Source organism: Cetorhinus maximus, chromosome 11 (genome assembly GCF_964194155.1).
Source record: "Cetorhinus maximus chromosome 11, sCetMax3.hap1.1, whole genome shotgun sequence".
Lineage (NCBI taxonomy): Eukaryota > Metazoa > Chordata > Chondrichthyes > Lamniformes > Cetorhinidae > Cetorhinus > Cetorhinus maximus.
In genome coordinates this window covers 29497676-29521812 of record NC_135889.1, presented here as the reverse complement: position 1 = coordinate 29521812, position 24137 = coordinate 29497676, and the positions used below count along the sequence as shown (strand labels likewise).

Genomic DNA, 24137 nt, shown 5'->3' with positions numbered 1-24137 from the left:
AGGGGGCATTGATTTAAGGTAAGGGGCAGGATGTTTAGGGGGGATGTGAGGAAGAATTTTTTCACCTGGAGGGTGGTGGGAACCTGGAACTCACTGCCTGAAAGGTAGAGGCAGATGCCCTCATAACATTTAAGAAACATTTGGATGTGCAGATGTGATGCCATGGCATACAAGGCTATGGGCTTAGTGCTGGAAAATGGGATTAGAATAGTTAGGTACTTGTTTGACCGGCGCAGACTCGATGAGCCAAAGGGTCTTTTTCTGTGCTGTAGACCCCTGTGACTCTATGACTCTTACACACTCGCAAGCCCATCAGACATTCACAGGATGATACTCCACAGGGATCTCACACACATCCAGCTCAAGGGACATCAGCGCTCCCTCTCTCTCACACACCTTCACATCTCCATCTGGCCTCATGTCCTCTGGAGCTCACGTTCTCATCCCATCCATGGCTCCACTCAGTGCTCACACATGGCAGACATCATTATCACCTGCCCTCTCATGGGTCTACTCATATCTCTCCATCTGACTTTATACAAGACAAGCTTGCACACAATCGGAGGAGGAGGTCCCAGACCAGCAGTGGAGTGCCCAACATCAATGTCCTTACTGAGTACACGAACCGATCCATTACGCTGACTGGAGAGGACGTGGACCATTCCTTCAGTGACGGAGAGCTCGGTGACAATCATCCAAGTGAGGATCCTGCACCAGCACATCCCTTAGACAACCATACTGTGAGTTAATTGAGCATTTTTTGAATCCCCTGCCATGCACTAATCATCTCTCTTTCATAGGCATATCTGCCAAGCACCAGAGGCCCTCAACCAGTCAAGCCCTCAGCTCACGCGCCTGATGACACCTCAGATGAGGAAGCTGAGGATAACACTGTTGAAAACCTGTCACAACGCTCACCCCCACCCTCCAGCAGTGCACAGACACACGCCTCGTTGGGACAATCTGATGCGCACAGCATGCAATCTGGTTCACAGCAGGCTGAGGCAGGGACATCTGAAGTAGCTGGCACTCAGAAAACTGCTAGAGGCTAGGATTCCACTGTGGCTGAGTCAGGTGGCGAGCCTCTGGACTTGCTCCAATCTCAGTTCGTGGAGCTGCAGAGACGATCACGGGAACATCAGGAAAGGATGTCAGCTGCATTCCTCAGATATCAACATACGATGGAGGAGTCCATCCACATCAAAAACAGAATTACCTGGAAAAACTCAGCAGGTCTGGCAGCATCGGCGGAGAAGAAAAGAGTTGACATTTCGAGTCCTTATGACCCTTCAACAGAACTGAGTAAAGTTAGGAGAGGGGTGAAATATAAGCTGGTTTAAGGTGGGGGGGTGGCGGAGAGAAGTTGGGGGGGTGGTGGTGGTTGTAGGGACAAGCAAGCAGTGATAGGAGCAGATAATCAAAAGATGTCACAGACAAAAGGAACAAAGAGTTGTTGAAGGTCGTGATATTATCTAAGAGAATGTGCTAATTAAGATGGATGGCAGGACACTCAAGGTACAGCTCTAGTGGGGGTGGGGTGGAAAGACTGACAGGGTATTATAGTTATAGATTTAAAAATAATGGAAATAGGTGGGAAAAGAAAAATCTATATAAATTATTGGAAAAACAAAAGGGAGGGGGAAGAAACGGAAAGGGGGTGGGGATGGGGGAGGGAGTTTAAGATCTAAGGTTGTTGAATTCAATATTGAGCCCGGAAGGCTGTAAAGTGCCTAGTCGGAAGATGAGGTGCTGTTCCTCCAGTTTGCGTTGGGCTTCACTGGAACAATGCAGCAAGCCAAGGACAGACATGTGGGCAAGAGAGCAGGGTGGAGTGTTAAAATGGCAAGCGACAGGGAGGTTTGGGTCTTTCTTGCGGACAGACCGCAGGTGTTCTGCAAAGCGGTCGCCCAGTTTGCGTTTGGTCTCTCCAATGTAGAGGAGACCGCATTGGGAGCAACGAATGCAGTAGACTAAGTTAGTGCATCCACATTCTGTCTGAATTAATAGTGCCAGCTTGCCAACACACTCAGGTCAACACTGGTAGGATGACAGCCACCATAGAGACCTTGGTCCTGAACATAGGTCCTACACTGTGCCAGGAGCTGCACTTCATCAGTGTAGCCATTGGTGGCATCCAGCAGTGGCTACATGAGAGGGGGTGGGGGGTGGTGCAGCTTGATCTCACGTCAGCTTACCCTTCTCCTCAGAGAATCAACCACGGGCACTCGAGTACCCAGAGGGATGAGGACCAGTAGCTGGACACCCCAGGCCATCCACCCAGGTGATTCCAGCAGTGTCCAGCCGATCCTGATCTTCTTCCTGTAACCCCATCAGATTCAGCTCCACAGGTCGAGGAGGGTGCACCTGCCCCAGTGCAGGAGGCCCAAAGCAGCCCAGGATCGTCTCAAATCTCAGCGCTCCAGGGGATGCCCGCCAAAGTCATCACAGGCAACAGGGTGTAGCAGTCAGCAGGCTGCCTCCACCTTTGCTGTGGATGTTGGGGAAGCACCAAAGCGTAATGACAGTCAGGAAGACAAAACAATATTAGGATCACATTGGTGGCATGGGTGTTAAACACATGTATATAGTTTACACAAATGTAACTCAAATCGCACCCTGTTGTATACGACTCCTGTTTATAATCAGCCGTGTTGTTGTCAATCATGTGACACCATGGTCCCACCCCCTGCTTATCGCCGACATCGCTGTTACGTGCCTCTGGTCAATGTTGTATGCTTCCAACTGACCACACTGTGTGCCCCTTCTCAGATTGTTTCTGGCATCACTTATGCCTCGTCCTTAAAGTGAAGTGTGTTTGTGGAAGGGAGCTTGTTTTCTTGCTTTGCTGGGTCATGTAATGTTAGACCTTGGCTGTGCAAGATTGAGGCTGAGGTGTTCAGCTGGCTCCTCAGCATCATTGGGAGGTGAAGGTTTAATGTGCAAGGAAAGATTTTGGAATGCATTGAGACGGTTCATATATAGTGGAACTCTATGTTCTCTCTATCATCCGGCAGGATTTTCATTTAAAGAGCCAAAAATCACAGCCCACGTGAGCCTTGAGCATTGTCCACTCTCCGGATGTACACCTGATAAACTCACCCATAAGTGTGACCATCCCAGCTGAATGTGCTAGAGCTCTGCCCCTCGCAGCCACATTATAGTTGTGGTACTTAACACTGCAACCTTGAGCTTTTCTCACCTTGTAGTTGTCTGCATAGTGCCCACAAGGCTCTCATCACAATGTAGGGAAGCAGCACTATGTCAGATGTTGTGCATAGCGTCCCTCACCTAAAGAGTCGCTGAGGTCAATGATGATCACTCTAAATGATGATGTGTTGCAGTTAATCGAGCCTTTGAGCATGTGCATATGTCACCTTTATGGGAAGACAATGTTGAGGGCAGCAGTGGCCTAGGAGCCAGGATTTAATGAAGCCGAAATATGTTATTTAAAGTGAACCAAGCCTCTCAGGTCTCCATAATGCTGATGCTGTATCAAGGCCGCAAGGGCCAGGGCTGGCCTTTAGGGGAGACTGTCTGTGTTCATTCTAATGTGTGGCCAGCAAGTGTATGAACATGGTTATCCTCAGGTGGTCAATCTATATGGAAAGGTCAGGCTACATGTAGGCCTGCAGAGTGCAAATGTTAACGCTATGGAGGTGAAGGTGAAACACAGAACTGAGTCATGTAAAAATACATGATGACCGGGGTAATGTCCTCGGTTGCCTTGACGCAGGTGTCACCTCTCAGTTTCATCATCGAGATGAGTCATAAAGCATTGTCCTGTTGCTGGAGATGGATCTCCTTGAGGAGCTTTGTCAGTCTGAGGGCATATAGGTACGGGTGCACTGAGGATTGTAAAGATTGAAGATTGTAGACGCTGTTGTTCATTTGGGCCTATGATTGTGGGCACTTGTCGAAGAGGAAAGTCACTCCTACTCAACATCCTCCTCATGAAATCTGGCAGTTATGTATGCCTGCCTCATCTGGCCTGTGCGATGGCGTCTTCCCCTGCAGCGTCAGCTTCCTCAACCTCATCACACTCACCCCTTTCGAGGTGCTCCTCATCAGAGTTGTGCAGCACCTCCATGTTGTCATCTGGCAACTCCTCCCCTTTTGCAGTGCCAGGTTATGTAGCACGCAGCAAACCACAATGATTCATGAGACCCTCTGGGGAGGGTACTGGAGTGCTCCAGCAGGAATTGCATCTTTAATATGCCAGTTGCCTGTTCCAACAATGTTTGGCTAGTGGTATGAGCTTTGTACCTTCGCTCAGCTGGATTTTGTGGCCGCCACATGAGCATCAGCAGCCACGTCCTTTGATGGTCCCCTTTGTCGCCAAGCAGCCAATTCTGAATCCTGTGTGGTCCCTCAAATATGTCCGGGATCTGCGACCCACTCAAGATTTAGGAGTCGTGGCAGCTTCCTGGGTACCTGGCGCATACCTGCAGGATTTGTCCTTTGTGGTCGCAGACCAGCTGGATGTCGATGGAGTGGAAGCCTTTTCTGTTTATGTATTGGAGTGCCAATTGCCAGGGAGCTTTGATGGCGATATGAGTACAGTCGATAGCTCTGTGCACTTGAAGGAAACCAGAAATCGCAGCAAAGCCCAGTGCTCTGGTGTCCAGGCTGGCTTGATCTCTATCGAAGTTAACGTAGTTGTGGGCCTTTCCAAAAAGTGTGTCTGTTACCTGCTGGGCACACTTGTGTGTGGAAGCTTGAGAGATTCTGCAGAGGTCCCCAGTGGAGCCCTGGAAAGAGCTAGTCACATAAAAGTTAAGAGCGGTGGTGACTTTTAGAGCTATTGGCAATGAATGTCCTCCCTGTCTCCGACAAATCCAACAGAATGTGGCAGATGTGTGTCACCAGACCCCTGGACATGCGGAGGCGTCAACAATACTGTCTGTTGCTCATCTGCAGAAAAGACATGGGTCTTCTGTACACCCTCGGTCTTCAGAGCCACCTATGCACAATGTTTATGTGAGCCTCATCCTCTGTGTCCGGAGGGGGCCCTGCTGCCACTTCCTCATGAGGGAGTAGTTCCTCCCTTTGGCGAGCCTGGCACTTCCGTTGCAACCTCCACCTTCCCTCCTGTCTGTATGCAATGATGCAGACAGCAATAAATCCAGCATCCATCTTGATGAAGGTCTCGTCTCTATGGCATAAATCAGAAAAAGACGTAAGTGAGCATGAACCTCCAAATGTCCTATTTCTGTCAATGAATAGAGTGAGCGAGTGTGGGTTCAAATTGTTGGGTCCAGTGTCGGCACCAATTCAGCACTTAAATCTTGGCCAGTGTACTTTATTTCTCACAGAGGTTCACCCCCACTCCTGCTTCTACATCAGGCACTGCTATGACATCACTTTGGCTAGGCACTTCGGTGCACAGCTTTTAGGCCTGTCACTGGGATCCTCATTCACTGCACTTGCTAACTAGACTCTTTGGAAAAGACATAAGGGTGAATGTTTATCGAGAGGGTGTGATTATTTGATTGGGGGGTGGTCTGAGGCTTCTCATCTGGTCAGCTGCCAGTGACTGTATTCTGAGCTCCTGCGTTTAAGATGAAGCTCCAGTTTCTTCAGTCGCCCAATTGCCCCACACTTTGTTCTGACTCTGGGGAATTTCAGCGCTGGAACAAGGGGTTAATACAAGGAGATCGACTAGTGCCAGGAATGGGGATTTGTCTTGTGTGAATGTGCCCCAGTGCGTAACTCTCCTGATTCCCTGCATTACCACTGAAAGGCTCCTAACATGTCTCAGGTGTACATCCCCCCTCATTTGGCAAAACACAATTCAGTTGGCTGCCCCTTCAATCAGCCTCATAGTGCAGAGTATCAGTCTTCCAATTGACCCTCAGAGCTCTCACCATTCAAGTGCCACCTCTTTCTAACTTTGTGCTGCACCATTGCTTCAAGTTGGAAGATGGGGTGCTGAGCTCTCACTCCCAGACCAGCTTGAACCCTCCCTGTGTGACTGTAAAAATCCCTCCCATCGGCCTGAAGGAGCTCAATTTCCAGGTTTCCCTGCATCCAACAACTATCAATCCTCCACTTCCAATCCTTGAACCCTTTCTGCTTGTGGTGGAAATCCCTGTGTTGCCCCCTGAACCTTTGGAGGTGCCTATGCCCCGTGTGGACCTTACCCTTTCCCATCTTGAGGCCTCCTGCTGAGTTAGACATATAGCACACCCCTCCCCAGAACCGACCAATGCCCCTCCAATACCTTTTCCCTATCTGTCGGCTGTAGATTATAGCCCCCTGACTGTGAGTGTGCCATCTATAGCACAGTATAATGCCAGAAACCCCCCACAGACTGAGGCGCGCCGTGGTATGAAGGCTACACATGCACAACATTCTGGGCACTACTGACCCTGGACTGACATGCCTTCATCCTGCCTGGACTGGGACAAGGAGAGTCTTTGTGAGATCAGCCATGTAAAATGAAGTGCTTTTTCACACCGCTATGCTCCCATTCTGGCCCCAACTTGCTTATGTCCCTCTGTAACAGACTCCTCCCCATTGTGCCCCACAGGACACCTTCCCCGTGTCATGTTTCTGAGTCAAACCTCTGTCCACTATTGCCCCTCCCCCATGGAGGCCTTGCCCTGCGGCCCCTTCCACAGCACCCAAACCTTACCACTGGTCTGGTATGTAGAACCTTGCCTGTGACACCCTGAGAATGATATGGTGCTGCCTGCGAAGCCTGGTGCTGAGTTGAGGTGCTGCGAGTGATGCACGAGGAAAGGTAGCTGAACAAGCCTCGAGCAAAGTGCTGGTTGCCAGGTGCATGCGACTTTTATCCAGTTGTGGATCACGTTGATCTAATTAGATGTTGACGTGCTCTTTTGATCTTGCTTGGGTGGATGATCCAGCAAGCAGGCTTTATAAGGAATATTCATGACTTTTAAATATATTCAAATGGCCTTCCTGACGTTGCGCGTCGGGAAACGCGCTTTGCCATTGAAGTTATGAGCGGACAGTAGGACCCTGTATTTCGCCCAATGTGAACCTGATTTTTTTCCTCCTGTGATAGCTTCTGCTTCTGCTTGCCATGACACCCACTGCAAGTGGGAGCGGAATACCCCAGCCTCAGTTTTTTGCCCAAGCTTTTGATCATCTTCCAAATAACTCCTTGGCTCCATGTCAAATTCTCAGTTGGTAATTAATTTCTCCTGTGAAATGCCTTGGGATATATTATTATATTGCACCTTTAATATAGTAAATTTAAGTTGTATTTTTTCATTTTTCTGGCATTTGTTCCATTTCGTTTGATATCCTTACCTGTCTTGGAAATTTCGATGGGTTCAGCATACACAGTCACTTGGAGGAGCAAGTTTAAGATTTCACTTCACTTCGTAAAAAAGTGCTTCTTGATTTTAGGAATATAAGAAATCGGAGCAGTCGTAGGTCATTTGGCCCTTTGAACCTGCTCCACCGTTCAACAAGATTATGACTGATCTACTACGTCAACTGCACTTTCCCACACTTTTCCCTTGATTCCCTTAGTGTCCAAAAATCTTTGAATCCCTGTCTTGAATATACTCAATGGCTGAGCAGCTCTCTGGGGTAGGGAATTCCAAGGATTTCAAAAACATTTCTCCTTCTCTGAGTCCTAAATGACCAATCTTATTCTGAGACAGTGTTCCCTAGCTCAGAACTTGCCAGCCAAGGGAAACACCCTGCAAGCATCAACCCTCCGAAGCCTTCTAAAAATGTTGTATGTTTGAATGAGATCACCTCTCATTCTCCTAAACCAGTGAATATTGGCTAAGTATGCTCAGTTTCTCCTCATCTCAGGAATCAGCCTAGTGAACCTTTGTTGCACTTCCTCTAAGGCAAATATTTCCTTCCTTTGGTATGGAGACCAAAACTGTACATAGATGTAGTCTCACCAAGGTTCCATATAATTGTATTAATCTTCTTTATTGTTATATTCCAATCAATAAAAGCTAACATGCCATTTGTTTCTCTAATCGCTTGCTGTCTGTGCATGTTAACTTTGTGATTTATGTACAAGGACAGCCAAATACCTCTGCATACCAGCATTTACTAGTCTAAAATACTTCCCCATCCAGCATTTACTAGTCTAAAATACCTCTGCATACCAGCATTTACTAGTCTAAAATACCTCTGCATACCAGCATTTACTAGTCTAAAACACCTCCCCATCCAGCATTTACTAGTCTAATATACCTCTGCATACGAGCATTTATTAGCCTTTTATCTTTTCTGTTCTTCCTACCAAAGCGGATAATTTCACATTTTCCCACATTATACTCCATCTGCCACGCACTTGCTCACTCATTTAACCTGTCAATATCCCTTTGCAGGCTCTTTGCATCCTCCTTACAACTTTCTTTCCCAATTAGATTAGTATCATCAGCAAATTTGGAAACTTTAATGCAGATGGAAAAACCAGTAAAATTTGGAAATGACTGGCATCGGAACAGGAATTCCATTTTAACATATACAAGACCAGTTCAGACCAGTACCAGTCATTTCCTAAGTTTTACTGGTTTTTCCTTCAAATGTAGGCCAGGATTTTCTGCACCCGACCATGACGGACGTGTTCGGTGACGAAATCAGAGAATCTTGTGAGAAGGCTGTAGTCGCGTTTCCCTATGACGTAAATCCAGGACGCAATTGTCCACTCCCACCATTAATGGCGGCCGGCGTTTCCCACCGTCGACTGTCAGGATCTTAATTTTAATAAATTTGCACCTCATTATTGTGGCCACAAGCAGGAACCATCCCCCCACATCAAATTTAAATCCCACATTGGCGTGATTTCATGACAGCGTGATTTACAACTGCCTTTAAAAGGCGTGCACCTGGTGACCTTAACATCAAAGGGAACTCCAAGGTGAGTGCACACAACTTTGCGCAGCGCTCGCGATGATCCCAGTGTCTCTGCAGATTCAGGGGGGGCACAGGCAAATCTCCACAGCGGCAGCTTTGTGGCTGATTTATGGTGCCGGGGCAAGGGCGACAGTACAAGAGCGGTGATGGAGAAGGCAACCTTGGGGCAAGGGCAACAGCGCCAGGGGTTCATGACAGCACCGACTGAAGTTTGAGCACAAACACATGCAGGGGGCGAGGTAAGAAAACGGCTGGGCTAATGGCAAAACATGTCAAAGATGAACACTCCACTGCAGCTGAGAGCATTTAGCTTGAGCTCACTTGACATGCTTGGAGTCAGCCTAGTCAAGCAATTGTGCCCACTCAACAGCGCTAATTCCTGACAGTGCCAATGGTTGCTCCTGTACTGTTAACCCCTCGCACACACACTTCAAACTTGAATGAATGCTATGGTGCTGCAGAGCCATTGCGCGACTGGGTAAGCCTGGGAATCCTGTTCAGAAAGGTGGCTATCGAACACTGATGGAGGGGTGCACTCCTAGTCCCTTGCATTATGTTTCAGTTGAGATTGAAAAGTCACCCTCATTGTACAAGCAAACTGTGAAGTCTTGAAGTCCAGATTAGGAAAATGCCTGTGCCTGAGATGAGAGTTCAGGTGCAGTCCAGTGGCTAGAGCTGCTGCCACTCGGTCATGTGGTGTGGGACGATGATGGCTGTGGGCATGGTAAGCCATCATGCTCACTAAACACTGGGTATCCATGGGTGCCCTGGACCCTCCAGCATGCGTTAAGGGGCTTTGAGAGGCAGCCGCAGGCGATGACTTGACCAAGAGCCGTCCTTAGGAGACAATTGCTGACCCTGCGTCTCCCTCTTTGATACTGCAGTGTGGAGACCATCAGGACCATGGGGTATGGTGAACTCACTGTCTGCCTCATTGTTTATCAGCAGGAGAGAAGAAGAAGAAGAATGTGATGGAGGCGCCTGGCTGACCAAAAGGAGGAGCAGAACCTGGAAGACCAAGGGGAGGCACGCCATCCTCCGCATACAGAGGATAAACCCCATAGAGCTGTAGGCGCATCGCTAGACCCAGGGTCTATAGACGGTGCATGCAGATGAGCAAGAACCACTGTTGCCAATGCCTATGCATGTCAAGGAAACTGGTCACATCCATATGCCACCGTCTGCAGGATTTGGCACCACGGGGATTCAGAGGGCATCCACTGCCAGTGGCAGTCACCACCGCGCTCAATTTCTATGGCAGCGGTTCCTTCCAGGGCTCCAATGGGGGCCTTTGCAGGATCTCACAAGCCTCCAGGAGTACCCAGGAGGTCAGGGGCACCCTTTTTGCCAAGGCACAGAACTTTGTCAACTTCAACAGGGATCAGGCAAGCCAGAAAGCAAGAGCACTGGGATTTGCTGAGATTTCTGGGTTTATCACAGGGTGCCATTGATTGCATCCATGTGGCTCTTAAATCTCCCTGGCAACAAGCAGTCCAGTATGTGAGCCACAAAGGCTTCCACTCTCTCAATGTTCAGCTGGTCTCTTACCATAATAAATGGATCATGCAGGTTCGTGCAAGATACCCTGGAAGCATCCATGGCTCGTACATCCTCAGCAGATCTCAGATCCCTGGCATCTCCCTGGGACCACACAGTCTGCAGGGTTGGCTCCTCAGGGTCAAGGGCTACCCACAAAGGATGTGGCTGATGACACCCCTGTGACGGCCTCAGACTCCTGGTGAGAGAAAGTACAACGAGGCTCATGGTGCAACCCGGAGTTCGGTTGAGCACTCCATTGGCATCCTGAAAATGAGGTTCCGCTGCCTGGACAGATCTGGTGGAGCACTCCAGAACACTCCCCAGAGGGTGTCATGCATCATAGTGACTTGCTGCACGCTACACAACCTGGCGATGCAAAGGGGTGGTGGTGGTGGGGGGGGTGGAGGGGGGGGGGAGGCGGGACCTGGATGATGGGGAGATGCAAGAGCTGCACATTTCCTACGATGAGGAGGAAGTCAAAGGGGATGAGAGTGATGAATTCCTGGAAGGCGAGGGTGCAGTTGATGAGGCCACTGCACTGGCCAGATGAGGCAGGCATAGTCATGAAGCCTTCATTGCCACAAGAGTCCAGGAGGATGATGACGAGATGCAGTGAGGACACTCCTGAGATCTTCACATTGCATCTGGGAATGTCTGACACCTGTCTAGCTGAGGGCAGTGGACATACGCTCTGTGAAGAGGCTCATATCATGAAGATGCTGCTGAGATACAGCGACCACATGGACTTTAAGACAACTTGATCCTGCTGAGAGCATACGGAGGACATCACAGAACCCAGTAACGCTTGGGTACAAGATTCTTGCAGCAAACGCAAACCACATGGAGGTGCAGGAATCACTAATCTGGAAAGTGACTTTGAAGCCGGAAAAGCACTGTGCTCAAAAAGTTGCGCTCTGCACGGGGGAGAGGCCCTGGACTGCAACAGTAGCCTTTGTTTTGTGCAGAAAGCAAGGTTTTACATCTGATTGACATGAACACTGCTCATCCTAACAAGGAGCCATAGGCAAAGAGACATTCTTGGGGGTGTATTTACAATGGTCAAGATTAAGTACAACAAAAAAAGAAAATGCTGGGAAAGCTCAGCAGGTCTGATAGCATCTGTGGAGAGCGAAACAGAGCTAATGTTTCGAGTCCATATGACCCCTCTTCAGAGCTACAGAGAAGTAGAAATGTGATGATATTTATACGGTTTAAGGTGGGTGGAGCAGGTGAAGCTGGATAGAAGGCCAGCGATAGGTGGAGCAAAGGAGAGATTGACAAAGATGTCATGAACATGAGGTGGTGGCATAGTGGTATTGTCACTGGACTGGTATTCTAGAGACCCAGGGTAATGCTCTGGTGACCTGGGTTTGAATCTCACCAAGGCAGATGGTGAAATTTAAATTCAATAAAAACCTAAAATTGAAAGTCTGATAATGGCCACAAAACCATTGTTGTAAAAATCTGGTTCACTAATGTTCTTTAGGGAAGGAAATCTGCTGTCCTTACCTTGTCTGGCCTACATGTGGCTCCACAACAATGTGGTTGGCTCTTAAAATATCCTCTATCTTGTCCCCTCATGATTTTGAACACCTTTATCAAATTTTCTCTTAGCCTTCTCCTACCCAAGGAGAACAGTCCTAACCTCTCCAAATCTATCTTCCTAACTGAAGTTTCTCATTCCTGAAACCATTCTTGTAAGCCTCTTCTGCACTCTCTTCAGTGCAATCGCATCCTTCTTAAATTGTTGCACCTAGGCCTACTCTAATCTGCACACTCTGGATTCCACACTGCTGTTCTTCCAAAATCCCGCTTCAGTGGAGGCACCTGGTGATATAAATGGCCATCTACCTCCACAAATTGCACACACATGAACCTTGGCCTGACTCTAGTCCCCGAAGGTGGGAAATGCTGGCGTTGGGGCGGGCTTTGAATTTTTGTCCATTTCCGGGATTTTTGCCACAATTGAGAGCCTCTCCATCATGGTGAAAATCTGGGCCCATATCTTGGTTTTCTATTTGTGTATAGTAATTTGAATTTGGTTGATTGCAGAGCTGAAGGGGGATCAAGCGCCGATAAAGCACAGGCATCAGCGGCTCCGGACGAATGCCGTAGTCTTATCTCCAGTCGCCCTCCTCAGACTCCAGAACAGTGAGTGACAGGAAATTGCTTACATTTCTTTAATTATCTTTTACACACCAAAGCAGCATCCCAAAGGTAGAATGTCCCTTTCAGGTATTTCTAGTATTACATTACTTGAAACAACCCAATGCTATATATGTTCTTTCATTTGAATTAACAATCCACTCTTTTCTCCTTTTATCTGCAGGAGTGCAGGATTGTACAAAGAAGTGTGCAGCATTATGTCCAAAATAAAGTCTTGCTTTTTTGTATTTTTGCATTTCAGTCAATCAAGTAAGATGTTTGAGTTGATTGATCGCTAATTTAATTGCTAATTTAACAGTGTTACAATAACTGGTTAAATTGGCTGCTACTGTTATTGGATAAGGTTTGCAGCAATCTATGTCTTAGAAGGATTTTAAAATCTGTAGACCAAAATGAGGAGCCATGCCTTGTACCTCTATTACTTTCTTACAGAGCTGAATGCAGATTGAATCAAATTCAGTGAGATAGAATAGGAGGCTTCAGGAAGGAAAACTACCTTACCAGCCATATTTTATGCTCATACCTAAGCTGCCTGGGTAAATCAGTCAAGTAAACAATGTAGTTTTTATTTGTTGATTTCTATCATAACTAAAAATAGTGTTACTATTACTACTACAGTTTTTCTTATGCTGGCCTTAGTTATCCTCAGTTTTTTACACTTGACACTTTTATAATTAGAAAGTACTACTTTATAAATTAATTCCTCTAGAAACCTCCCCATTTTGTCTATTAGAATTACCTGGCTTAGATTCCTCCATAATATCTTAGGCATATATAAGAAATCATTGACTATCAGTATAAACAAACTTAATTTTCTTCTGTATTGCAGTTATTCTCACATTATAGTGTACACCAACATATTTTCCCCAATTTTCTCCTCGCACATGGAAATCAAGCACTAGCATTAAATTATCTGTAGCATTATTTACCACACCAGCTGAAATCCAACAATGTAATGACCAAAGTTCCCAAATGTTCTTAAATTAATAGGTTATACAAAATCAAATAACTAGCTCTACCCAGTATTCTCCAGAACCAGATTAACAAGGAGGCAATCATAAATATCATCAACAAATAATTCATTTTCTGCCTCCCGCTGACATCATTGTGCAGTATCAGACGGATAGTTAAATCCTGCCAGCAAACAACACCACCCTGTTCAAAAATTGAATCAGAGAGTGCTGGAAGTATTCAGCTTGTCCAGCTGCTCTTCTAATTTGATCTGTCTTGTTCCACTTGCTGTTCTGGAAGCCAAGAGCAAAGGCTGAGGATCAGCTTTGGATCAAAGCTGCACTGAGCTTGTTTCAACTCTATTCTGTTGACCAATATCTTCCCTTTCTGTTGCAATTATGTTCTCTTTCACAAAATAAAGCTATATCTCTTTCTATTTTGTGCCACCTCTCTTTTCAGAATTCCTTGTATCCTTTCATCTGAACTTCAAATCCGTCATTATGACCCAACCAAGTTTCAGGGATACCAAGAATGTTTAATTTCTTCATGGAATCATATGTCCACATTATAACATCTTATTCATAGTACCCCTAGCATTAACATAAAACACTGTCAAAGAATTTTAAAAATCATGTAAATGTTTCTAATGTTTAAAATAAGTGTCCCTAGGTGCTTTAGAAATTACTACATTGAAAAATGGTGGCGAGTCATGAGAATGACAATTAGACAAGTTAACCAGAAACTTAGTGGAAGAGATGGGTCTAGAGGTTTTTGAAGGAGAAAAGAGGTGGAGATGCAGAAATAAGTCCAGAGAATAGGAGCTAGGTGGCCAATGGCTGTGCTACCAATAGTAGAGAAAATGGGAGAGGGTTGCATAAGAGGTCAGACTTTAAAGAACATTTCAGGGAGGTGGGGCACAAGTCTGGAGGACGTTGTGGAGAAAGTGTGTGTCAAAACCTTAGAGGTATTTGAAGATGAGGACATTTATTTCAAATTTAAGCACTGGGGATATAGAGCCAGTGTCGATTAAGGAGAATAGGAATGGTATGCAAATAGGTCTTAATGTGCAATAAGAGACTTGAAAAAGAATTTTGGACAACTTGGAATTTATGGAGGTGGAAGGTTGGGAGGTCAGTATAGAAAGTACTAAGGTAATTAAGGGCCCTGAAGACATGTATAATATCTCAACAGGTTTTGGAAGTTGGAGAGCACAATGTGTGAAGTTGGAAGTAAACATTTTATGTGATGGAGAGGACATGGGTCTAAAGCACGCTTTAACAATTGAAACATCAAATGTTGGGCCAGTACTCTGCATTGCTGTGTACAGCAAGATTATGCAGTGTGTATCACACCAGCACAATATAGGAAACTTTTTGTGAGGCACATTGTGGGCCTCTGATCTGTTGAGACAGCTGAGCCTCTTTGTCAGCATACCTAATGGTGTCCTCAGTAATAATCCTGGTGGTCCCTTGCTTTGATTGTTCTTGAATTACTTAGTCTGGATGGGTTGTGAAGGATTGTCATGAGCCACATATATGTAGGGATACTTCTTATCTTCCAGCCATTTTTCTAGGAGGTTTAATATTGGAATAGTAGATGATCACATGATAAATGCATTGTGACAGCTTGATCCTGTTTCTGTGATCAGATGCTACCTGAAGATTCACAACAATTGCTGCTGGCTGGTGTTCCAGTGGCTTGATGGCAACATCTGTGGCCAGTGATGCCCTGGATGTGAAGGAAGCTAGCTACTGCTGCAATCCATGAGTGGTCTTATTCTGATTGAAAAACCTGTGGCAAACAGGGCATTCGATCTGCTTAATTCTGCTATGTACTGTAAATAGGAGGTGATGTCCCCTGTTGCAGATTGGAATGAGCCCGTGGCAAACTAGGAATAAGCGTTAAATTAGCTTTGTTGACATTGCCCACATCCCATCAACAAAAAAAAAAGTCCTGTAACATCACTCACAACAATTTCCAGGCTTGCATTTCAAATGCTAACCATATCTTCATTTAATGCCTCTTAAGAGGTGGACCATAGTTTCCATTGTGTGGTGATTGATGATCATTGTCTAACTGTGTGATCCTCAGAAAGTAAGCAGGTGTTTTGTCCCCTGAGGGGCTTCAACTTTTAGTAAAATGAACTAACAACAATGCATTTTGCAGTTATCACACAGAGAGAGTCTTTTGTGGGGTATATACGTGTGGTGGGATGGGTAAAGGGGATCAAAGGAGCTTAAGCATAATATGTGATTAGTTTGTTATATCTTCAAAAAGATTCCTTTGGAATAAGAACTCGGGCACGAATTTCATCATGGTAGTGCAACTGGAGGTGGCAGTATAGAAACCAGTCAACCTCTTGGGGTTGCATGCTACATCGACAACCACTTCTGGTGCAGCCTGTATGGCACGCCAAGTAGAGCACAGCATCTGTGTGGGTGTCTCCTGCATGCATCCAAAGCAGTTGAACTGCTGCTATCCTAATGTCACACAGCCCTACCAGCTGATGTGATGCCCATTGTCCCTCTTTGGACCATGCAGATTCATTGAACAAATTCACACATCACTCAACAAGGATCAGGCGTTCAGCTGTAAGAAGGGCTCTGTGGTAGCATTATGCAAAGTGACAGGCACCCAACTTGCAGGTGAGGCATTCTTAAGAACTTCTGCCATTGCAAATTGTCTGGATGCACTGTGGAATGTTGTAGGAGGTGTTTGATTGAGATTCTGGATTATGCAGGGAGTGTTGCTGAATCCTTACAGGGAGGGTAGAGGATTAAGTGATCTGTCCACACAAAGGTTGCAAAAGGCAGTTGCAGTGGCTCTGCGTTAGCAGCACAGCTGGGAAATGGAGCGGAGGCTGCAGACAGTAAACTCTGCCTGATACTCTCTGCCAAGTTAGAGCCTGACTCCTCCATGTCCCTTGATAGTGACAGAAGGCATCTTTAACTGAGTCCCTTACAGCAGGCCTGGTCTGCGACCTTTCCCTCCAGTGAGCTCACAAACAAACAAAAGAGGTTGGAGTGGGAAGCAAGAGGCTGCACCATCTGCAACTTGCTCATCATGCTAGGTAGCAGGATGAGGGTGAGCTGGGAGTTGAGAAGAGGCATAAGGCAGGAACATTTCATTATCCTCACTGTTGTCAGTCATGCAGGATGTTATGACCTCTGTCACAGCTGATGGAGGAGTGGACCAGGGTGTCATACACATTTCTTTCTCGCTTGCTGGACAAGATGGTCCATAATTGGAGACAGAAGCACATAACCAGCAGGGCAAGTAGGGCCATATTTGCTCAGTCCCATCGAAGGGTTTTTGCTGGCCATCACTGAGCCTATGGCCAGCAGTAGGGCTGAAATAATTAAGGCAATGATATATTTCTTACCAAATCTACCTTCCACATTCCACATTACCCTCATTCCACAATCTATTATGGTGTAACTACACTTCCCCGCTCTCCCTGCTTCCGTGACTCCTGCCATTGCGCCTTTACACTCCCAGATACCCAACAATGTCATCTGGCTAGGCGGTGATGCGGGAAGCTGAAGTCCTAGAGGGAGAAGTGATTGATGAAGAAGAAACAGTGTCACTCAATCCAACACTCACAGCCACCATCTCAGATGCTGGCACTGTGTATATTTTAGAGGGTAGCATCGAGGAGGACAGTGCATTTGTGAGTCATTGGGCACGAGAGGGCTGCAGCAGGCCAGGGGAAAGGATAGCATTGCTGCCAGCTCCCGAGGATAGGGTCGCACACAAGTTCTGCAATAAGTGAGTCAGGAAAGGACATGGATGGGGAAATTTTTAGAAAAATGCTTATGGGCATGCACAGAGAGATGCCTAGTATCAAGGAACATGGAGAAGTCCAGCCCCAACTTGGCACAGGGCTTTAAGCAGAGCTTGGAGAACATCTTTTCCAGCATGCCAACTCCATGACATAGCTTCTGATGATTGATGGCTCAACTTCCATTGGTGGCTTCTGCTTGTGCTGCAACATCTGAGTGCTGCAGTGCAAGCTCAGAACGAGATCATGACATCTCAATTTGTTGCCACGTAGGTTCAGACTGCTGCCATTATAGCTGTGGATACCTGTGTTCAAAGGTATCACGGCAGTCAAGCAGTCTGCTCCAGGAGATTGCTCAAACACCGCCTCAGGGGTGTGGCAAAAGCTCCAAAGAACATGAACCCACTTCCCTCCCACAGGATGACAGCATTTGTGCTTATCCCACTGCCACTCCTCCCGTACCCTTTCTGCAGCTTGTCAGGTAGCCAGCCAGCTCAAACTGCTGTTGTCCATGCTGAGGTTGTGCAGACAGAGGCCAGGTCTTCTAGCCCCAGAGCTGTTTGAACTGCAAGGCCATCTGCAGTCTCCTGAACTGAAACTCAGCAGCCTGCTACCAGCCATCCTGTAGCCAATGGGCTGGCATTGTGTAGGCAAAGGTAGTTTCAAGACAGGGAATGCACAAGAGTGAATAGTTGAGTTTTCTTTATGCAATATTGGATGCTTTGTCAGATAAAGTTGTTATGGAACAGTTGCTTTTGTTATAAAAACAGAAAATGCTGGAAAAACTCAGCAGGTCTAACAGCACCTATGGAGAGAGGAACGGAGTTAATGTTTCGAGTCCGTATGACCCTTCTTCGGAGCTAAAAGGAAGTAGAAATGTGATGAATTTTATACTGTTTAAGAGGAGGTGAGGCAAGATAGAAGGTCAGGGATAGGTGACAGCTAAGAAGAGATTGACAAAGATGTCAAGATTTTATCTTAGTTATTTTTGTTGGTGGCTTTTACTCAAGAATGTGTCCAATAGGATGCTGTGATGGTCCATAACTGAGGGATGGTAAAACGTGGGACTGAGGGACAGTCCCAAACACAGTGACATTCTTCCCTCTATCCTTAAGGACAAGGTGGCACATAATAGAAGGGAGCGCTACAGAGCCAGTGGGGGGCACGGATGCCTGCAAGCATGGGCACCATAGAGAAGATGGTTTTCTGCATCATGGGGTCAGCTGTGTAGGACTGGAACAAGGAATGTTCCACATACCCTGTAAAGAGACGGGCATAACTGGGGCCCATGCGGGTATATCACCACCGTCAACACCTCTTTGTCCTTTTGTCTATGACATCTTTTGGCTATCTCCACCTGTCACTGGCCCTCTATCCAGCTCTACTTGTCCCACCCCCCCTTAAACCAGCTTATATTTCACCTCTTTTCCATTTTTCCTTAGTTTAAATGTAATGGTGTCAATTCAGTTTTTGTCAACAAAATATTGCCTGTGTTTTTCAAATTAACAGTGAAGAACAAATTCCCGGAGCTCTTTTGGGTCGAAAAGACTTCTGGCGCAAGATGTTTAAATCGCAAAGTGCTGCAAGTGACACAAGCAGCCAGTCTGAGCAAGACACTTCTGAATGCACAACAGCTCATTCTGGAACCACCACAGACAGACACTCACGGTCGCGATCCAGAAGAATCTCCCTGAGGAAGAAACTCAAACTTCCAATAGGTAAGTTCTCTGTTACTCTAGGCCACAAAATGTCTAGTCCTGTTACAGATACACCAATAGAAAGGACATAGGTTGTATTGTTGTAAGTACATAAAGTATACATAATAAGTGTTGGTTTGGGAGAAAAAAAATCCATGATATTAAAATTCAGCTACAAGGAGGAGATTTCTATTAAAAAAATAAGTTTCAAATAGTAGACAGGAAGTGGGTTAATTTAACTGGCCCTGATTTCTCCTCTCACCATCCCTCTGTAAACAGGAATGTATTTTGATTTTGATTCCCCTCTTTATAAGCGGTGGCTTATTCGCTGACCCCTCAGTTTTGGTGTGATACAATTTCTATTAATAACCCACAGCAAACTCAAGATAGGGTGACCTCAGAGGGTTAGTTTATTCTCACACACACAAAACGTGGAGCAGGGTTGGGGGAAGGCCTGTATCACCCCGAACCCTGTGCATTCATACAGTAAACAAAGGATAGAAAAGGAAAGATTTACAGGGCAAACACCACCAAGCAAGGAATTATTGGTTCACATGAGTCCAGAAACAAAGTCCAATGGTGTATTCCTTCACAGAGGGTGTCAGGTTGAAAACTGATGCTGGATAATGTACGTTTCTAGTAGGGCTGACTTCCACAATGAGATAAGCACACGGAGATGAAGGCAATGATACAGGATTTCAGAAGTTTCTGTAGAGAGAGTATAGCTGGGGGTCAGGCATTCAAACCTGGGCAGACCCCTTGTTCTGTGCTGCTGCTTGGTAGATGGAAGATGGAAGACTGATCTTTGCAGCCCCACATGGCAATATTACAGGTTCCTCCAGCTTGGGTAGGGGTGGAGGTGACTCCCACCTCTCCACTTTGGCTTTGACAAAGAGTGTATATTCCTTTGCCTGGGTTCATGAAATTGTTAACGGGAGGTTTCATGGTCCTTTGTCCTAGCAGACAACTCAGCCCTGGTTGGTCAGGCCTGGTTTATGAAATGTAGATGGCCTTTGTATAATTTCCTTTGAAGTCGCTCTCTGCAGTCCACAGGGGTCATTAGCATCCCTTCAGATATAATGAGGTGCAAATTTCTTCAATACTGCCAGATTAACTCCTATTGTTTGAAGATCAGAGCCAGACATGGCTTCAGTCTTTTAAAAGGTCATTATCCAGTTTTAAAATTGTAGGAAGTAACCATGATGATACGTGTGTATGTATTATATACAGGTATAAAATATATATACCATAAAAATATAGTGTGAAGTCTTAGCTCCATTACGCAAATGAAAGAATCCCTTATCTGTATGTGCTTTTAGTCCATATGACATAGGAGTATCCTATTTTTTTTTAGTATTATTTTGTATCCTGTTGTGCATTAGCTATATCATAGAATCACAGAATGGTTATAATCACAGAAAGAGGCCATTCGACCCATAGTGTCTCTGCTGGCTCCCTGCAAGAGTAACTCAGCTAGCCCCACCTCCTGCCCTTTCCCGATGTCCTGCATTTTTTTTCTCTTCAGGTGCTTATCCAATTCCTTTTTGAAAGTCCTGACTGAACCTGCTTTTATCAAACTCTCTGGTCATGCAATACAGATCCTAGCCAATTGCTGCATTAAAAAGATTTGCCTCATGTTGCCATTGGTTCTTTTGCAATCATCTTAAAATGGTGCCACCTTGTTCTTGATTGTTTTGCTAATGGGAACAGTTTCTCTCTATCTGCTCTGCCCAGACCCCTCATGATTTTGAACAAATCTCATCAAATCTCCCCCCAATCTTCTTTCTCTAAGGAGAGCAACCCCAGCTTCTCCAGATTATCCACATAATTGGAACCATTCTCATAAATATTTTCTGACTCCTCTGTATTATTTCAAATATCTAAGGACATTTTTAACATTTTCTTCTAACTTAAATTCTACCTGGAATCACCTTCACTGCTTGGCTGTGTGCATGGGCAGGGCAAGGGCAATAGAACATATTTGATGAGGTTATCAGAATTGCACATGTTACTCCAGATGAGATCTTATCACTAAAAATTAATGGGAAAAGTTTTGGGGATTAAGCCACACATTTGCTTCTTTTATTGCACTGAAATCAATTGACACCAAACAGACCTGATGGGAAGCAATTAACATGGAAGTGAGGAGAACCTGAGTCTGCACTAAAAAAAATCACTTATTCTTGCCCATAAGAGTAAGTTCTGTATCCCACAGTTCACCTTAATTCATTCACCAAAGGTGAAAAAGGAATATCCATAACCTGAGGAAAGTATTAAAATTATTAGGAATTTCCCTTTAATTATCTTGCATGCTGGTCAATAGCAATTAAACTTTTTCAGAATTTCACTGTTGCTTCCCTCTAAAACTAAAATGGAAATTATTTTTCCAATGAATATATATTATCAAGACTGGAGTTAGTAACAAGGCCTGGCTGTTTTTTTTTTCAATGACCTGTTCCTTAGCTGTTGAAAAGTGAAGTTAATAAATTGACTAACTGACAGAGTAAAATGGATAAAACATGACTATTATTTTGGTAGCAGAACAAAAGAAAATATTCAAACTGGTAAAAATAGAAATGCAGAATTACACAAAGTGTCCTTCTGCATCTGGAGAAAAAAACAGGTTAACCACTTGCGGTGACTTTCCATCCAAGCTTGGATCCGCATCATTTCCTAGTTTTATTTTGCATTTTCGGTGTTAATAACTATTTTCCCTCTTATATTTAGCATGGATAATGTGATACATGGCACATCTGGTCCTGATGTACATTATAGGGTATTGTGGCCCAAGACATCTTCAATATCCCATTTATAGAAATATCTGTAATACCCCCAGGCCAACACACTTCCTCTGTGCTATGATCACTGAATTTATTTGAATTAAGGGTCCACCCAATAATAATATGAAAGCAGCTCAGCAGTGCTCCAAGCACTCGATGCCCTTTTACAACAAATGCGACAGGGTAAGATTTAAACAATAATTATATTTTTACCACATGATGACACTCTCCATCTCATAGCATTATAGAATCATTATGGCACTCAAGGAGGCCATTCAACCTATCATGCCAGTTCTCTGTAGAGCATTCCAGTCAGCCCATTCTCACATTTTATCCATTTTTCCCTGTAAGTTTATTTCCCTGAAGCCCTTATCCAATTTCCTTTTGAAATCATTGATTTTCTCTGCTTCCACCAACCTCCTAGGCAGTGTGTTCCAGGTCAATATCACACGCTATGTGAAAAAGTTATTTTACACCCCTGTATCTCTTGCCAAAATCCTTAATTCTGTGTCCGCTTGACCTTGTACCATCAGCTAATGGAAACAGCTTTTCTTTGTCTATGATCACTAAACTTGTCATAATCTTGTACACCTCTATCAGATAGTCCCTCAATCTGCTTTGCTCCAACTCACTTTGTAGCTAAACTCCCTCATCTCTGGAACCATTGGTAAGAGATGCACCATGTGTCCTTTTCCCTCTTCCCTTCTCACCTTCTAAAGCTCCAAACATCCTTTCCAGGTGAAACAGCAATTTACTTGTACCTCTGTATTTGCTGCTCATGATGTGGTCTCCTTCAATTTGGGGAGGCCAAACACTGCTTTGTGGAAAACTTCCATTCAGTCCACAAGTGTGACCCCGAGTTTCCAGTTACCTGGTATTTTAATTCTCCATTTTGCTGCTACTCTGACCTTTCTATCCTTGGCCTCCCACAGTGTTCTGGTGAAGCTCTGAGCAAGCTTGAGGAACAGGACCTCAAATTTTAACTTGACACTTTACAGTCTCCCAGACTCAACACTGAGTTCAACCATTTTAAATTGTAATTTTTGCCTCTATTTTGTTTCCTTTTTCTTTGCTGGTTTCTTTTTTTGTGTCTCTTGTTGATCTCTTGTTTCCTTTGCTTTGGACAGTAGCTATTCATGACCCTACCATTCATCCTTCTCTGGGCATATCTTTTGTTTCTTTACTTGTCGTATACAGATCTCTTTGACCTTGGACCATATACTCTTTCGTCAATTAACTTCTCCTACCCTATCACAGAGCGTCCCTCGTGTTTTATTCCTCCTCTCTCTCCCCCCCCCCCGCCCCGAAAACCAACATTTCTAACTTTCCCCAGTTTTGATGAAAGGTCATGGATTAAAATATTAATTCTGTTTCTCTCTCCACAGATGCTGCCGCAGCTGCTGAGTATTTCTAGCATTATCTGTTTTCATACTTCATGTATAGTGATACTTTGTTTGAATCACAGTTTCAATTTCCATTTAAACTTAAATCCATTTTTTGTTGAGAGTTGGAAAGTTACTAGGTGGGTCATGAAAATTCTTCATCTCGGGGTGAAACAAAACCTACCATGAGTAGACCATGGTACCACAGAATGTAGGTGGTAGGGTAACACTAGCATTTGTTGCCCATCCCTAATTGCCCTTGAACTGAGTGGCTTGCTAGGCCATTTCAGAAGGCAGTTAAGAGTCAACCATATCTGGATCTGGAGTTACAGATAGGTCATACTGATGGAAGATTTCCCTCCCTAAAGGCCATTTTTACAACAATTGATTATAGCTGTCATAGTCACATTACTGATACTAGCTTTATAATTCCAGATTTATTAATTGAATTTAAACTCCACCAGCTGCAGTGGTGGGATTTGAACCCAGATTCCCAGAGTATTAGTCTGGCCCTTTCGATTACATGTCCAGTGACATTACTACTACACCACCATCTCCAGCTCTGCTTAGGATAGTTATAGAGCAACAGTGACAGCTTCTATTGTGAAATCTTCGTGAAGACTGTTCAGTCCCACCACCTAAAAGACTGGCAGTGGGTGACATCATGGGGATTTAATAGAGAAAAATTAAAGAATAACGCTTGAGAAATTTACTTGTGGAGCATTATAATGTCTAAAATTGATTGGGACTGTAAGATAAAAAAAATCTCAAAGACTATACAAAGTTTAGAAATGACTATTGTGAATAATGTCATTATAGGGAACTGGCTGAAACGCTCTTCGCTGTCAGGGTTAGCAGATGGTGTTGAAGACCTCCTGGACATAAGTTCTGTGGACAGACTTTCATTTATACGGCAGAGTTCAAAGGTGCAGAGAGTATTGTTCTTAATTTTTAATGGAATCAGCTTTGTTTTAGTTAATATTTT

The 24137-nt window shown here is 45.0% G+C and overlaps 1 protein-coding gene across 1 annotated transcript in view; it reads left to right on the top strand.

Annotated features, from left to right (window-relative positions):
- Positions 1 to 24137, top strand: part of unc80 (unc-80 homolog (C. elegans)) — a 535199-nt gene that overhangs the window by 173805 nt on the left and 337257 nt on the right. Inside the window, exons 18-20 of the mRNA XM_078551715.1 lie at positions 12448 to 12546; positions 18803 to 19011; positions 23972 to 24078. Coding sequence (XP_078407841.1) covers positions 12448 to 12546; positions 18803 to 19011; positions 23972 to 24078 — 415 coding nt within the window. The remainder of the gene's footprint in view (positions 1 to 12447; positions 12547 to 18802; positions 19012 to 23971; positions 24079 to 24137) is intronic.